At 28.5% G+C, this 17,177-nt stretch overlaps 1 protein-coding gene across 1 annotated transcript; it reads left to right on the top strand.

Moving 5' to 3' along the window:
* The first annotated feature begins 3,717 nt into the window (after positions 1-3,717).
* Positions 3,718-6,211, top strand: LOC101493838 (uncharacterized). Its single transcript, XM_004498308.4, has 2 exons — positions 3,718-4,561; positions 5,994-6,211. Exons 1-2 carry the CDS (start codon positions 3,822-3,824, stop codon positions 6,058-6,060), a joined length of 807 nt encoding a protein of 268 aa, XP_004498365.1. The 5' UTR covers positions 3,718-3,821; the 3' UTR covers positions 6,061-6,211.
* The last annotated feature ends 10,966 nt before the right edge of the window (positions 6,212-17,177 follow it).

Genomic DNA, 17,177 nt, shown 5'->3' with positions numbered 1-17,177 from the left:
TGTCTCCTCTTTGAGTTCTTAGATTAATATTTGCTTGAATCTTATCAATGGATTCCTTACTATTGTGGCGATTCTACATTGGTTTATCAATCATCCTTGATTGTGGCGCCTTCTTCATCTAACTCATGTTTGTTTGTTTTCCCTTTTATTTATCACTTTACCTCAAGAAATCACTTGATTAGATCTTCAATCTCATGTGGAAGCACTCAAATCCACATCACTCATACTTGTGATTGTCAAAATTAAACTATGGTTTCACAATAGCTCTCTGACATATAGTGCGACCTCTTTGACACTTAAAAATTCTCACCTGTAACATTGATCATGACCCCCCACTATCAGACTCATTTAGTTGTACTTCTCCAGCACTAGATCGAAGATCCTCACATCGCTAATAAAATGTATATACATTGAACAGAACTCATCACAATTACTTTCCTTTTCTCGGTTGTCCTAAGTCACTTATACAAAATGGACCATCATGCCACTTTTCACAATATGGACACATGTTTACAATTTCACAATATATTGCATGCCACTTTTCCCAAATCAGTTCAGATTACAATATAAACATAGTAGTTTATATCCCAATAGTATCTTAGTTCACAACACATTTACAACAATCATATACAATTTCATAGTCCAGTCACAATAATTCATGGCATATGCAAATAACCAAAATATTTCAATGAAACAGTTATCACACATGACAATCCTTGTAACATAAACCCAACAACATATAATTATTTCTACTTTATTTTATTACACATCATCCAAGTGACACATTTAATTCAACTATTAACCTTGATAGGAAGTTAATTGTATCCAACCTTGGACGATTGAGAAATAAGATATTCTCGTTCATCCTATCTCATTTGTACCCATGATTTGTCACATTAAATCCACCCTTACTTGAAAGGTCCTAAAAACACAATGTCGACAACATACAACCACGTTTCTAACACAGTTCAATTCTACGACAGGATTGATTAACAAGGAGATTATGTGATCGACCAACACAAGCTAGAAATCACTTGTTGAAGTATCTAGTGGAAGAATACAACATCATTTTGACAATGATGGCCCATAAATTCGCATTAAAAATGTTGACATTGAAAACAATGTTGATCTTCTATTTATAGAGCCTAAAAAAAGTATTATTGCATTGCGAAATGAGACTCCTTGCATTGTGAAGACTGTCTTAAATGAGACATAAATGTTTGCTTTTCGCTGTGAACTATGTCCCTTCGCACTACAAGACAAATTGCATCGCATTGTGAACGCATGCAGATTTCAATTGTGGAGGCTGACTGATGGGTTAAGTCCCTAGTGACCGATTGACGAAATATTCGTTTGGATGGGATCGTCCGAGCTTGGAGAGTTATACGATTACTAACGTGTTACTGGTGAAGTGACATGAAAGTGAAACCAAAAAATAAGTCAAAGGACCTATTGTGAAAACAATTTTCCCTTTCTTTTTCTTCTTATTTTTTTTTTCAATTTAGGGTTCATCATCTTCTTAATCATTCTTCCTTTGCAGCTTCTCATATTCGAAAAAAGAATAAAAAAAAGTCCAATAGTTTTTAAAGATAATATTTCTCTCGAGTTAATGGCCAAAGAGTTTGCATTCATTGTTCATTATATTCAACCTCCAACAGGGTCGACTCGCAACAAAACCAGATTAAAATTGGTTCCATTTTCAACCGTTATTTCTCCTAATTTAAACCATGACTTTATGCTATCATTTGTGGAATATGATCGAAGTTACGAAACAAATAATATTAGGGAAACAATTGTCACCAAATCAGATTAAAGCATGTGATTAATTATTAAAATTGTAACTTACATCAACTAAACTTTTTTGATTAAGCATAAAAGAAACCATAAAATAAATAAATAACCTGATGTGTAATATAGACTTTTTCTTTTCATTTCGAAAATCTCAAATTTAATCCCTCTCATATCAACTTAAATTAATTTTGAGTTAAAATAATCACATACCCAAAATTAACAATTTGTATTAAGTCACATTTGTTGCATTCCTAACAAATAACATATGAAAAAAAAACTATGATATCTTCTAATATTTTTTTTAATATATTTTTGTTGTTGTTGTGGTTTAGATAATCTATTTTTAAGTTGATTTTGGTTGTGATTCAATCTGTCAAAGTTTAGAGATGATCAATAAACATTGCATGAAAATTTTTGGTCATTAATTCGAGAAAATATTTATTTTAAAAACTATTTATTTTTCTAAAAAAATGCAGATGAATAATGATTAAGAAGGAAAAGATGACGATGAACCTAAGTTGGAGAAGAATGAGGAAGAGGAAAAGAAAAAAGAAAAATAAGTAAAATATTTTTTTCACTTTAGATTCTTAATTTACTAAAAGGAAAGAAAATAAAAATTATTTTTTACTTTAATTCATTTGCTTTGTGAGGAACAAGAGAAAAGAATAGAAAATTTAAGGAAAGAAAATAAAACACACAAATATGATTTTTTTTTTCTTTCTGTTATTTGATCGTCAACTATAATAGAAAAGAAAGAAAAAAAAGAATGTGAGATCCTAAAAAATTTAATCTTCGCAAAAATAAATGTAACAAAAGACTATATATATATATTTTTACCAATATTACATTTTTATTTTACCTTTTCAAAATTATTTGTGTCATTGAATAATTTTCTTTTTATACTTTCTTTTAATTTCCATACAACCAAATAAGATAAAAGAATATATCGACTTTCTCTTTTTTTGATTTTCCCTTAAACAAAAAAGCTGTAAAATCATCATATTTTATATTTATCCTTTATAAATCAAACATAATATAAATGACATGTAAGTTGAAGTTAACTTTTTATGTTTAAAAATGAAATAAAATGACTAATATAACTAAAGTAAGTAAAGTTAAAAAATAAAAAAATAAAATAAAATAAAGGAGGAATGAAAATAAATTGAGTACTAAAGCTGTAACATCAACACGGTTGGTTACCGCGTTGGACATTATTGTACGTAAAATACAAGAGAGGAAAAGACAAAGTAAGACGCATCGAAATTTGTAAGACAAAAAAATGAACGAAGAAAGAATCGGACCCACGTGGCACTCATCTCTAGAATGTTAAGACTTTTATTACGCTCTCTCACTTTCACTCTCATCTCACCAATCAATGCAATTTCCAATTTCCAATTCCCAATTTCTTCTTTTACTATAAACCTTAGTCACCAAGATATTTAAAAGCAAACTTCTTTCTCACCTTTTCAACACCAAACGGTGTTGTATTGTGCTTAGTGGATGTCAATACATTAAATTAAATTAATTATTTTCTTTAAAATAATTAAATTATTTAATATAAAAATATATAAATAACAAATTATTATTTTTATCAAATAATCGTTATTAAATATTTATATATTATCAATGTTATAAATATATACTAAAAAATATTACGTTGAAAATAATATAAATTAAAAAATATAATTAAAAAAATATATTAAAAATAAAAAAAAATCATTTATCTTGAAATTAATATTTTTAAAAGAAATAATATTTATATACATATAGTTAGAGATAAAGTTTTTACATTAATAATCAATTATAATTTTTAAGTTATTAATAAAATTTGACATTTTTCATAATTAGTTATAAAATTTTAATTGTGAGTGCATGAACATTAAAGTTATTAAATAGAATTAATAATATAATCCCTTCCCAGTCCCCTGCTTTCAAAATCAAAATCTTAGACACACACACAAATCTATCATATTTTCTCTTCTTCTTATATATACCCAAAAACATTATCATAAAAAATATATAAAAAAAAAATGTTTGATCCAGAAAGATACCAACCCAAAATCTCTGTTCCAGTTTCAAATGGTATTATACAACAAAAAACAAATCACACCAACAACAACATTTGTAAAACAAAAAGCAAGAACAATTCTCATCAACAACATGTTGAAGATGATGAATCTGGCATGTGTTCTCCTCCTTTATGGTCAACAAAGAATACTCACAACAAAAGCAACAATTATAAAAGTCTTTCACCTGAATCAAAGACACAAGCAATTGAAAGAGGACAAAAGGAGTTAATGGAAATGGTTAAGAACATGCCAGAGTCATGTTATGAACTCACTTTAAAAGATCTTGTGGAACATCATTCTCCAAAGGTTGTTGAAGAAAAGAAGAATTTGGGCAACAAAAACACACGCAAAAGAGAAGGAATTAGTACTAGTAATAGTAATAATGGTAGAAAGATTGATAAGAGAAATATTGGGAATTTTGATAGTGGTGGATTTTATCTCAAAATGGTGTTTCCAATTTCTTTGGGATCAAAGAAACATAATAAGAAGAAAGAGTTATTGGTTAATAATAATAGTGCTTCTTCAAAGGTTTCTCCAAGAACATCGGTTTCTGATGGATTTGTTAATAATAATAAAGAATGGTGGAAGAAGAAGAGTGTTTTGGAATGTGAAGGTGTCGAGAGTAATAGTGGGGGTGGCAATAGCATGAAAAGAGTTGGTAGCAGCAGTACCAGCAGTTGCAGCAGCAGGAGTAATAGCAGGTATGATCTTACCATATAATTATTAATATTAATGTTTTTTTTTTAATAAAAAAATGTTGAATTAGTTTATAAATGTTGAATGGATAGATAAAAATTCAATTAACTAATTGCATACTCTAATTTTGGCATGGTGATTAGGAGTGTGTAATGAATTCCTTTACATTTTGTTTTCTTCAAATTTTGGCCTAAGTTTTATTATGCAAGAAGTGAATAATGTGACTCATATTCTAATAAAGAAGACATTTTTCATAGTTTGTCATGTTATATTTTGTATACATCTTTGTATTTAGTATAAATTTTGTTGGACATGATTTTGTTTAAAATTATGCAAATGATTTAAATTTGGGGCTCATCCTAGTTACAATTTCAAGATTTTTTAAAACCAATAGATCATCAATGGTCATTTACAATTTTTCATAATAGCATAGGGATGGATGTAGTATAATTGTTTCTTGTAATGATTAAAGTTCTAGTGGCAATTTTCAAACTCTCCTTTCATTTTAGATGGAAGATTTGAGTTAAAATTGCCCATAATTTATGTTCAAATATTAGAAACATGTAGATTATTTTTCAAATTAAAATTATGAACATAACTTGTGCTTGAAATGTTGAAGGTGTATCTGGAGATTAAAAAAAATGAATGTTAGTAATAATGGAAGTTAAAGTGTTGACGAATTTTGTGGTAGGGCAATGTTGATAGTGAATGTGAAACAACTAAAAATGTAACAGATGTTAAAGTATTGTGGCGTTTCTTTTTAGAACTTTAAATAAATCAAAAGTCAAATTTTGAAGACGTGCAGTAGTTCATGTTGGTGGATTTATAAAGAAAAAGGAACCACTACAGTTTTGTTTGTTTGTTAGGTCATGTTTTGTCTCACACTCTTCTGACTAGGCACTAAATTGTTGTTATACTATGAACAACAGGGAAACTACAGTTACCTAACAAATTGTGAATAATTTTCACAAATTCATATAACAAAGTTCATTAATTTAATTTGTCACCAACTTCTTCTTACCTTAGATGCCACTTATTTTCCCAATTCTCACATGAGAGAGATTAACTAAGTAATTAAGAGTATTTTGATTAAAAAATATTTTAATACCAGAAAATTTGAAAAAAATCTTATAAAAAATATTTAATTATATTAGTATTTTTGTATCGGTGAATTTAGTGTTAAACCTTTTTTTTTATGGAATTTAGTGTTAAATTGTCTACTAGTGATTAATGTGATTGAAAATTTTCAAACTAAATATTTAATGTAAAATTTTAATTGGTTTAAGTGTTAAAATAGACATTATTCAATTTCAAATATTAAATTAATGATTTATAGGAGTGATAAATCGACTTGATGATTTGGGGGAAGAACACATACATTTGACCGTGTGACAAGTTAATAATAATAATAATAATAATTTTTTGGATGTAATGCAGGCATGAAATGAGTGGTAGTAGCTGCTGGCCTTTCATACGAAGGTCTGTAATCCTATCACAAAAGTAAGGGTTGCCTTTGATGATGTTCCAGACCAGATATGTATTTACTATGCAAACTTATATGAAGAGTGTGTTTTGTGTATAATCTATCTTCCAACAGATATATCTTAACAATTTAATTTTTTTTTATCTGCATTTAAAGTTATAGTTCTTAACCATCTGATTTAGATTCACGACTACTTGAGTAATTTGAATTATCAAAACTAAAATTAATAATGAAGATCAATTATTACATGAAAATATGTGTTATCACTATTGCAACAAGTAACAATTCGAATACTACTTTATGTTTCATAAATATTTATTTTATTATTGTGTTCTTTATATTTTTCATTTATAAAATCATTAATAATATATTTATAATTAATATTTGAATTTTTTTTATGATGAACCTCCAATTTTCAAGAAAAATAGATTGAATAGTCTATATTTTGGCTAAAATATCAAAATAAGATTATTTAATATATTCCATAACATTGTCAATAGTTATTAAGAGTTAAAAAAATTTAAATTAGAAGATTTTCTCTTAATTGATATGACAATAACAGTGACAACTTATAAGTATTATTTTTTTTTACCTTTGCATCCTTTAGAAAAACCATTAAATATTTTTTAAAAAATTTACCATCACAATTAAGTTCTCGACAGATACTAGAGTCTTTTTGGTACAAGCATATACTAAAGTTTAATATTTATAATTCATGCTTTTTTTCCACTTTTTATGGTAGTAAAAGTATTTCAAAATACATTTTTGGATTGACCTATTTAAAAGGTATTGAAGAGTGGAAAAAGAAGCTACTACTAAGAACATAGATAAATTTAATTTAGAACTATCAATTTGTGTAAGGTGGGCTCGTTTCGATCAATCCACTGATTTCGGATCAAGAGGTGGGCCAAAATAAGCTCCACTATGTTTGCAAACTTATTTGGTAATCACTTTCTATGAAAAACTTTGTATCAACAAAAACATACCGTCTCTACATATTTTTATAAAGCTCACATAATTATGTTGACCCATATAAATTTCAACTAATAGAATATTTTTGAATGAAAAGCTGTGTTTTTATCTAAAAATATATTATCCACCACATAAAAATCCACCCAAAAATCTAAAAATTGACTTCTTAAAGGTATAATTTGGAGATGTATTTTTACACATGTTTGAGACTATTTTGGAATATTGTAAAAGTAAGGGATGTTTCAGAATAAATTGATTCATGTAGAAAAAATGATAGATTATTTTAGATATTTACTCGAACAACAATAATATATGAACATCGATAATTTTTCGACACTCATTAATCATAACATCTTTTTTTTTATATCTCTCTTTTCCTATCACATCATTAACATATCACATGTATTACATCATTTTTATATTTTTTTTTCTGTCAAAATATCAAAAAGGTGTATGAGTGTCCATCAATTAATTCTTACTTGAAATAAATTATTTAGAGCAAAAAAAATTATTTAAAACATATTTAGTATTTCGGTGCGTTTGTTAGAATCTTGTAAAACCTATATGATATTGCAAAAATACAAAAGTTATCTTGAGAATACTTCAAAGAAGGAGAAAGTCATATCATGTTTACTAAATTGCATTGCATGATTTTCAAAAACTTCCTAAAAGTTGAGAAACATCGAAAACAATATCTGGCATGCGTTTTAGAAGACTTGTATAATAAAGAAAAAATTAGAATATGAGGGTGTTGTTTTCAAAATGTGGAGGTGTAGATAGCAATACCCTTGTTTAAGAACATAAAATGTATTAGAGTTGTTAAATGGTCTGGTTCGGCCCACTCTGGATGATGGGCCCGATTATCTAAATGACTTTCATTAGAAAGAGAAATTTTATATTTATAATTGAGGTTAAAGGAGGGAGTACTCACATATACACCCTTTAAGTGATGAAAGGGTTCTTAAAAAGTATCCACTTTTGATTGACACCATGTATGCCATTATATTGTTGGGGGAACATCAAGCAAAAATATGAACACACTTTTCTTTTGTTCGACTCAATCAAAGCTACCAACTTTTTCCCCTTAATTAACTTAATCTCGTTTAGCTTCTTAATTAGCTATGTCCATGAAGAAAGAGCCCTCTCCTCATGTTTGAATGATTGAAATTTATAATAATATCATATAAAATTAGGAATTGGAACTAAAAATGAAAGGCTGCATATTAATGTGTGCAAAAATGTGGAGTGGTTTAAAGCCTGCATATGCACAATTATCCTATTTATCTATTGAAAAATATTATAATCACAGTGGTCATCTTTTAGACTACTTTAGTTTATATTTTGATTTAAGGTGAAATTTGCACAATAAGGATATGACATTTTAATATTATTGAAGTTATAAAATGTAGTTTTTTTTTTTTAATTAAAATTGCTATCTTTGATTGTGATTTTGTCAATTTCGTTAACGTGTCTCAAATTTAATGTTTGAATTTTTTTAAATGATTTTTTTTTATTAATTCCATGAATGATTTGAATGAATATTCGTCGCTATTATAAACAAAAATAGACTTTTAAGAAAATTAATCAAGTTCAATTAATTTTATAAATTTCATGTAAAATATAATTCAAATTCACTAAATTAATCATTTAAATGTTAAACACTCAATTATCGACCTTAAATATTTTATTTATTAAAGTAAATGTATATTAAAAATACTAACATTAAATGAATCAAATTATTAATTTTTAAACAACTTTTTTTGTTTATACTTTAACTAATATTTTCTACATAGATACATGCACACGAACATATTCTACCATTAGACAATGAATACAATAACATGGCTTGCTTAAAAGTCGAGAATTATTACATTAATACCTAGTTGTCTGCCATTTACATATATACCTTTTTCCAAACAAACAAGTTGGCAACCATTCCTACATTACTCAACTGCATGCTTACTACCAAAAATATTCTAAAGTTGCTCATTTTGAAAACCAAAAAACATAACTCTTGACTTAAGACTATTCATTATTCATGAAAGGTTCTTGGAGACACCAATGTTTGCTACTGACTCTTGTTGCTTTTGTTGTTCTATCACAAGGATCAAGATTGTTAAATGATCAATATTGGGAACAAATGCTGCCGAAGAAGCTAGCTTCCCCTTCTTCTTCTCCCTCTAAAGGCACAAATTCTGTATCAACCTTTAGAACTGATAATATTCTTCCTTCAAATGGAAAGTTCTAATGTTTATGTAGCACTAATACTTCTGATCCATTCGAAGATGTATCTAGGTGTCTGACACGTGTTGGTGTCTGAGATCAAGATATTGATTGCATATAATTAATTTATTTTTTTAAATTATTATCGGTGCCAATGTGTCCCTGTCGATGTTATGTCCAGTGTATGTGTTAGTATCTACACTTTCTAATCATGATCAAACTCTAGTTCTCTATAGTACTTAGTAATTAGTAGTTATGAATGCATTTGATCTGTCTATTGTATTAAGAGATATTTGAGTGACAATTCCTCACTGAACATGAATCATGGATTAATTTTTTTTTTTTATTCCTATAAAATTTTAACATCTCAATGGTAGTCCTTGTTAAATAAAAATACAATTTTAGTCTTACAAAATTATTATGTATGCAGTTTTAGTCTATATTGTTATGGCAATATATATTTTTTAATGAAATTTTCATGTATGTCTATGACAATATAAAAATTTTGTTCACAAAAAATGAGCTTAAAATTCAAATTTTAAGTCCATATTTTTATTTTTTTTTATTTGGATATTTTAACATTTTAAAAAATTAATATTTAATTCATTTAAATTAAAAAATTCTAAATTTTTGTGGAGTGTCTTTTTATAATGTTATAAACATTATTGGAAAAAATTATTTAAAAATGACTTAAATATTTGATTAGTCTATGTAAGTCCAGGTCTTTCTCATTTTTGTCTTTGTAAGTTTTTTTTTTAAAGTTAAATTCAATAAATTCAATTTAATTTTAAAATCATCTATCTCGTTAGTTGTTGTTAACAAAAAATTTATGTAGCAAACGAATGAGTCATGTGACACATAAAACTTTTTATTAACAACAATTAATGTCGAGATGATTTTAAAGTTAAATCGAACTTGCAGTATTTAAATTGAAGAAAAAAACTTACATAGACAAAAACGAGAAAGAAGCGAACTTATAGAGACGAATCAAATATTTAAGTCTTTAAAACTTTTAAAGTTAAAGAATAATGAAACATGTTTTGTTTCAACATAGACTAAAAGTAATTGTTAGATGATTTTGTAGGGACTAAAAGTTGTATTTTTATTTTATATGGACTAAAATTTAAAGATCAAAATTTTATAAGGACTAAAAACTTATTTTGTAATGTTGGCGTGCGACTAGGAACATAGAGCAGTGAAGTTAACATATATTTCATAACTTAAGTTTTTCATCTTAAAAACTCATATGGTTAAAAACTTGAAGAACATTTGATAAATTGAAGATCAGGTCAAACCCCAATTCCCTACTTCTATGTATTTTGTATATGAGTTTAGTCGCCAGACTCCTTAAAACAAAAGATATATCAATATTTATATAAATAACTGAACAATCATTTAACGACTTATCTCTCACACAATTTTCGCATCGAGTTCTTGATAATATTCGTAATAGAGAAAACCCTTTTAGTTGTTGCAATAGTCATCGTTAATCTCAAAGATAACTCTAAAAATGAATATACCAACATGTAAATAACATGTTTTTTTTTTTATCTCCGCGTAAAAAGATCACTAATATCCTTTAATGACAAAGATTACATATAACAAAATTGAATTTATGGCGGACAAAATCTGAGAAGCAGCAAAATAAAAAATGGACAAAGAGAAGGAAATTTTTTGTTGCAACGATCAAACCTATACCTCTCTCGGGATATCTTCGGAGCAAAGTCGATCATAGTATCTTTGGAGTAGAGTCGGCGATTTCGAAGAGTTACCGCGGAGGGACGTCGAAGAAGATGATTTCGCAGAAGATGATTTTGCGAGGATGACGAAGCAAAAACGAACATTGATTGAGGCGTACACAAGAGAGAATAAGAAATTGTTGGAGGAAGCCATTAAAAATTTTAGGGATTAGATGGATTAAAAGAGGAAAAAAATATTTAGAAACTAAGTAGAGGAAAATGAGGTGAAACATAAAAACACGAGAACTCTCTAATAGAGGCGTACACGTTAACTTATTTGCTGAGGTGTGATATGTTTGCACATGTGGAAGTAATTACTACGAGGTGACATCAATAGAGTGAGGGAGCTTGTTTTAAAAATTAGGGATTAAAGAGACTAAAAGAGGGAAAAATTATTTAGAAACTAAGTAGAAAAAAATGAGATGACACATAAAAACACAAGAAAACTCTCTAACAGATGCATACGCATCAGCTTTTTTGCTGAGGTGCGATATATTTGCACACGAGAAAGAAATTACTACAAAGTAGCAGCAATAAAGTGAATGAGTTTGTGTTAAATATATATAATAAATTCTTTATTCATGTTCAAGCACTTATTTAAGTTCAAATTCTTTATTTTATGTTCAGACACTTATTTAATTGTTTGATTGATATCTCAAGAACACTCAAATTCAAGGCGCGCGATGCGGTGAACTCAACAAGATCAAAAGGGTAACTTTGAGTTTAATTATTATTTATAAAACAATATCAATTAATACTAATTAATTAATTAATTAATTCAATTAGCCGGACATTTTGTGCTCAAAGATTTTCTATGGATTTTTTAATTCAATCTCTTATAGATTTTTTATCAACAAAGATTTTTATTTTTTATTTTTTTATTTCATAGATTTATTTTGGTTGAACTAATTAACACATTTATTAATTATTATATTTTTTTATTTGTGTTAGTTTTATTGTCCCATATTTTTTTTTTATATATAATTTTTTTAGGTTTATAGTTTTGACTCATCATTCTCATAGTTGTTTATCTCTCAAACTATGCCATATTTTGTAATGTTTATTTTTCTTTTTACTCTTATTTACAAAGTTTGTGTTTATGAGTTAAAACTGTTTCTAATTTTTTTCATTCTACATTATTATTTATCAAAGTTTTGAAATATAAATATATGTAGCATTTGATGGGTTCAAATATTTTTATGTATTTCAAAGTCCTCCAAAACTATAGTAATAAATAATAGAAATGGAGAGAAAAATGAAGAAATTATTTATTTGGTGTTTATGAATTTATAAATAAATAAAAAAGATATAAATATAGTTGTAAAAAAACGTATAACGAGTGTCACATGATTATATTAAATTGATATCTTGAAGAGTGGATTCTATCGAATATATTTGAAAAATAGAATCACCTTACTATAAATTTTTGTTGTACCTTTTTATTCAAAGAAAACTTGTCGAAAACAAATTGTTAACACTCTTTGGAGATGTAGATCATCTTTTTCGCTCTTTATTGTATAAATTTCAACCACTGAATTAAATCAACTGCTAAAAAATTAACAAGAAAAAACAACTACTATTAAAAAGAGAGAAATATGGTGAAAATGGATTTGAGCGACAAAACAATATAAATCTAGAAAAAGTATACAGCTAGGTGGAAAAGTAATGTTACTTTTCAAATTGTGTAAATGAAATTAGTGAAAGCGAAATCTGCTTCACTTTCTTAATATTGATGCAAAACATTGGTTAAAAATAGTTTTTGTAGTGTGATACTTGTTTTTTATTAAAGAATCTCTAAGTCTTTTTGAATTTTAGTTTTAATACACTTTTTAACATTGTGGCAATAGATCCTAGATTGTAAGGTACCTTCCAAGAGTGAAAGTGAAAAAAAAAATGTGAAAAAGGCACGCGAAAATTTTGGACTATAAATTTTATTTTTATTATTTTTCGTTTTAGTTTATTTGTCACCGGATTATTTCAACTTTTGTGATTTGTGCTATATAGATCGCACTAGACAAATTTGAAAGAGAGTATTCAAGTGCTTCATTTGTTGGTAAGATGGAAATTAGGAGTGGCAATAGGCTGAGTCAGGCGATGCTTTGTTGTGCCTGGGTCTGACTTATAAAAAATTTCAAGACTTATTAAGTCTTGCCTGTGGTCTGTCATATGCTTACTTTTTAGGTCGGAGTCTAACCTTAAAATAAGTCTAGTATATCTTATTAGTTTACTTAAAAATCTATTTTAATTTAACACTTTTTTAACATACTCTTGTGTCATAATTTTCTATAGTATGATGATAAAATATGATCAAGATTATAAAGTGGTGAGAATTGCTATATTTTGGCACAAATTAAGAAAGAGGGGATTTAAAATAAAAATAAAGAAATCAGTTATCTGTAAAATTTGTTATTACTATTAGGGAGATATTTGTTGGTAAAATTTGCTGTTGTGGTTGGCTTGCAATCCATGCCTCCTAGTCGACATCAGTCAAGTCCAAATTCACATCCTTGTCCATTTTTCATCTTTGACCCATGAATGGTATAATCAAGTCACAAGCTTTTACATATCAACCAATACAAATAAATGTATACCGCTTGATATTACTATAGGTATGGCAAACAGATTATCCATAAAGTGTTGAGTATACTTAAAGACCAAGAAAGTTATAATAAAATGTTGACTTCTGAGCCAAATAACTGAAATTAATGTCCATTTTCATTTTATCACAGAAACCATTAGAGTGGTGGAAAGTAGAGATTGTTCAAGCCGTTCTGAGTCAGTTATTTAATAGATTTCTAACAAAACAGATATATTAAGTTGTAAGTGGTGTAAATCAAATCACATAACTAATTTATAATTTTATATATCTTTGTCTTCCGACCTCTTTAACATTTTTTTTTCTAAAATGTGTTGGTGTAGTGTATCACTCTTAGAAAATATGGTTTTATCAGATTCTATAGATAAAATAATGCTGCAAATTTACTTGCGATCATATTTTTGCAACAAAAAAGATACCTTTTACCAAAGATTTATATGCATGTAACATTCTGCCATAAAGTTCAACATCAAATTCCTATGAATTTTTTTTGGTTTATTGACTTCTTAGAAAATTATAAAGATTACGTTCCTGCGGGAAATTTCTACTTTTTATTTTATATATTTGATTATTATTAGGATAAAACAAAAAAATAAATTGTTTTTTAAAACAAAATAAAAGAAAAAAAGTGTCCTAATTTGAACTCAACTTCAATCAACCTAAAGTTGTTAAACCTAAACATAAAGTTGAATTTAGCCTCGCTGAACTCAACCTTGCCGCCATCGAATCTCAATCTCGCCACCATTGCTTCTCAACTTTGCCACCCTCGCCACCATCGTATCTCAACTTCGCCTCCATCGTAAGTGTTGTGGGCCACTCTCTGATTTCTTTTATTCTCGTTTCTCGCCATTTTCCATTATTTTCGTTTCACTTTTCATTTTCGTGAAATGCATAGCTTCCATTTTTTTTGACCTTCAGTGCCACCTTTAGTGAAAGTGAGTTAGGGTTTTTATTTTATTATGATTTAGAACTTTTTTGTATTTTTTATAGAACATTCTCAATTTTCAAATTACTTTAGTCGTAGATATGGTATTATTATGAGATTGGAGTATATTGTCAAGTTGAAGGAACATTCTCACTGATGGTTTATAGAATCTATTCAACAATTAAAACTTTCATCACAACTAACTTTATCTATGTGCTGAAGTGATAATGGTAATTACAACAAAGGAGTTTGAATTGTAATCGCTCTTTTAAAAGAAATTCTTGTTTAATCTCAAAATATTTAACCCAAGATTAATCTTGGTTTGAAAACACAATAAAATCAGAATGTTTGTGGTTAGTGAAATCACAAATTTAACTTATCTATAAGATATATGGTTAGTTGATCATAAACAAATAGAGATAATGGAAGAAATATCACAAAAAGATATATTCGTGTTCACCCACAGTGGGTTACGTCCAGTCCTCACAATTGTCATTGTTGTATTTGCTACTTGCTCAAATTAGAGAATGATCTTACTTGTTTGATTATGATGCATAGCTTTTACCTTTGTTCTTTAGAATGATTCTTTTTCTAACGTGATTTTTGTATACTTCTGGTAGCTTTGTAGAGAATGATTTTAATTTTGATTCTTAAAATAATCACAAAGAGCTTTTAGTTCTAAATCTTCCCATCAAAATGTGCTTTAAATACTCATCTTTGAACCAACCTATATTTTTTCATTAATGCTTTATAAGATCAATTGTACTAATGGTTCAAAACAAAAAATACACAAGTACATCATATGCAAAAAAGACTTCTGAAAAGCTTAAAATCTATAAATCAATTACCCCCCTTTAAAAAATCAAAATGGAACATGAGAATACAACACATAATCTTTCAAAAAGCAGGAGATGAGGAGGGTCCCTCAAAAGATGATGATATAGATGGTTGCGGAAGATCTCGAAAAGTGGGTGGTGGATTAGGAAAAGGTGGCTCTAGTCCTAGCTTAGGAGCAAGCTGAGAAGCCATCCAATCCCTTAAAATTGCATGCCCCTTATCTTGATGAGTTTGGTGAGCAATGATTGTTTGAAGGTCATCAAAAAAAATTTGGGATTTCCTTACATGTTTTGGTGGTGTTATCTCAACTTTAGATCTTTTGGAAAGGCGCTGATTCCGTGATGTAGAAAGATGATATAGTTGCAAAAGTTATGTTGATTGTAGGAAGAGATCTTGATGTAAACTTGGTGTGAGGAACTGATGGGCCAGGTGGTTCCAAATCTGGAAAGACCAAATACTGACTAATGCCAAAAAGGAAAGAGCTAGTCTTTTGAAGTGAAACAAAAACGGGTTACGTAAGAGATCTATGTTGATGATAGAGCATAGTGCACGGATGACTTTGGAGAGCTGGATTGTTAAGATAGTGAGCGGTGGGAACCTTTGTCGTTGTCTTATCATGTAATGGATTGATGTTTGATGGGATAACAAAAGAAGGGATAATGTTTAGTTTAGGAGAAGAATGTTCTTGATGGAACTGATTTTCATCATTGGGTTGTATTGCAGATTGTCTTGCAGATCTTTTGTATTTTATTGTTGTTGGAGAGAAAGTAACTTTAGGAGATGGTGGAATGGATGGAACTTGTTTCATATGAGAGATATTTTTCGATGAAAATTTGGAGATTTTGATGCTGAATCTTTCTAATAACAGAGGGACATTGAAGTATAAGATATTTTTTGAGATAACCATACCATAAGGAACGGTATTTCTCTTGTAATCCTTATTCGTTGTAGCAATCATATTCTGAATGATGAGATGAGGGAGATTTAATTTTTGGTACTGAAAGAGGTGATAAATTACCAAATCATCATTGTTGGAGACATATTCAAGGCTACCACAGTGAGGTAGACTTGAATGTTGGCAGATGTTGTTGAATATTTTGGGGAAAGGTTTGAGATTAATGAAAATAAAATTAGTGGAACCAATAATATATAGCTCTTGATAGACTTCATCATCGGTGATGTTCAGAGCTGAATACCACTTTTTGCATAAAATTGTGGGTCCTTTATATTGGAGTTGCAATATCTCAGCAAGAATGGAAGGGGTTAAGCGAATTTCAATTCCTTTTAGATTTGAAACAAGGAGAGATTTATCTATAAAGGCATGAGTTTTGCAGTAAGAATCCCTAATCACCTCAGATAGAAGGAATCAGATATTTGGAAAAAAATTGCCCATCGAAGAGCATCAATATGATGCTTTATAGAAGTGCCTTCATATTGAACGTTTTCAAACATGAAAACCCGACCAATACCAATCGGTCTTTTGACCCATTTTTCTTGGAACACTTTCTTAAAATTGGATGGAAGTAGTGGAGGGATGAGGATTTTTGAAGAGATTTATTTGGATGGAGGTATAAAAGTTGTGTTACTTGGGTTTGGAGATTTTGGTGGAGAACGTTCTTGTGAATGAGGTTTTGAAGAAGAACGTTCTGGGTTTGTGTTTTGTTGAGAGGGTTTTTTTAGGGCTTTTTAGTTTTTGTGAAAGCCAAAAACTGTTAGAGAGTGGAATCATAATTGGATTTTTGGAATCTTGTGGCTCGGTTTTCAAGGGATGGATTTGGTTTGAATAACGTTGGAAGTCGGAGTTGTTAGGGATGTAGAGGGTTTAGAGGATTTGGAGGGTTTGAAA

The sequence above is a fragment of the Cicer arietinum genome, chromosome 4, assembly GCF_000331145.2.
Source record: "Cicer arietinum cultivar CDC Frontier isolate Library 1 chromosome 4, Cicar.CDCFrontier_v2.0, whole genome shotgun sequence".
Lineage (NCBI taxonomy): Eukaryota > Viridiplantae > Streptophyta > Magnoliopsida > Fabales > Fabaceae > Cicer > Cicer arietinum.
Note: the sequence above shows the minus strand (reverse complement) of the source record. Positions and strands in the feature narration are given on the sequence as shown.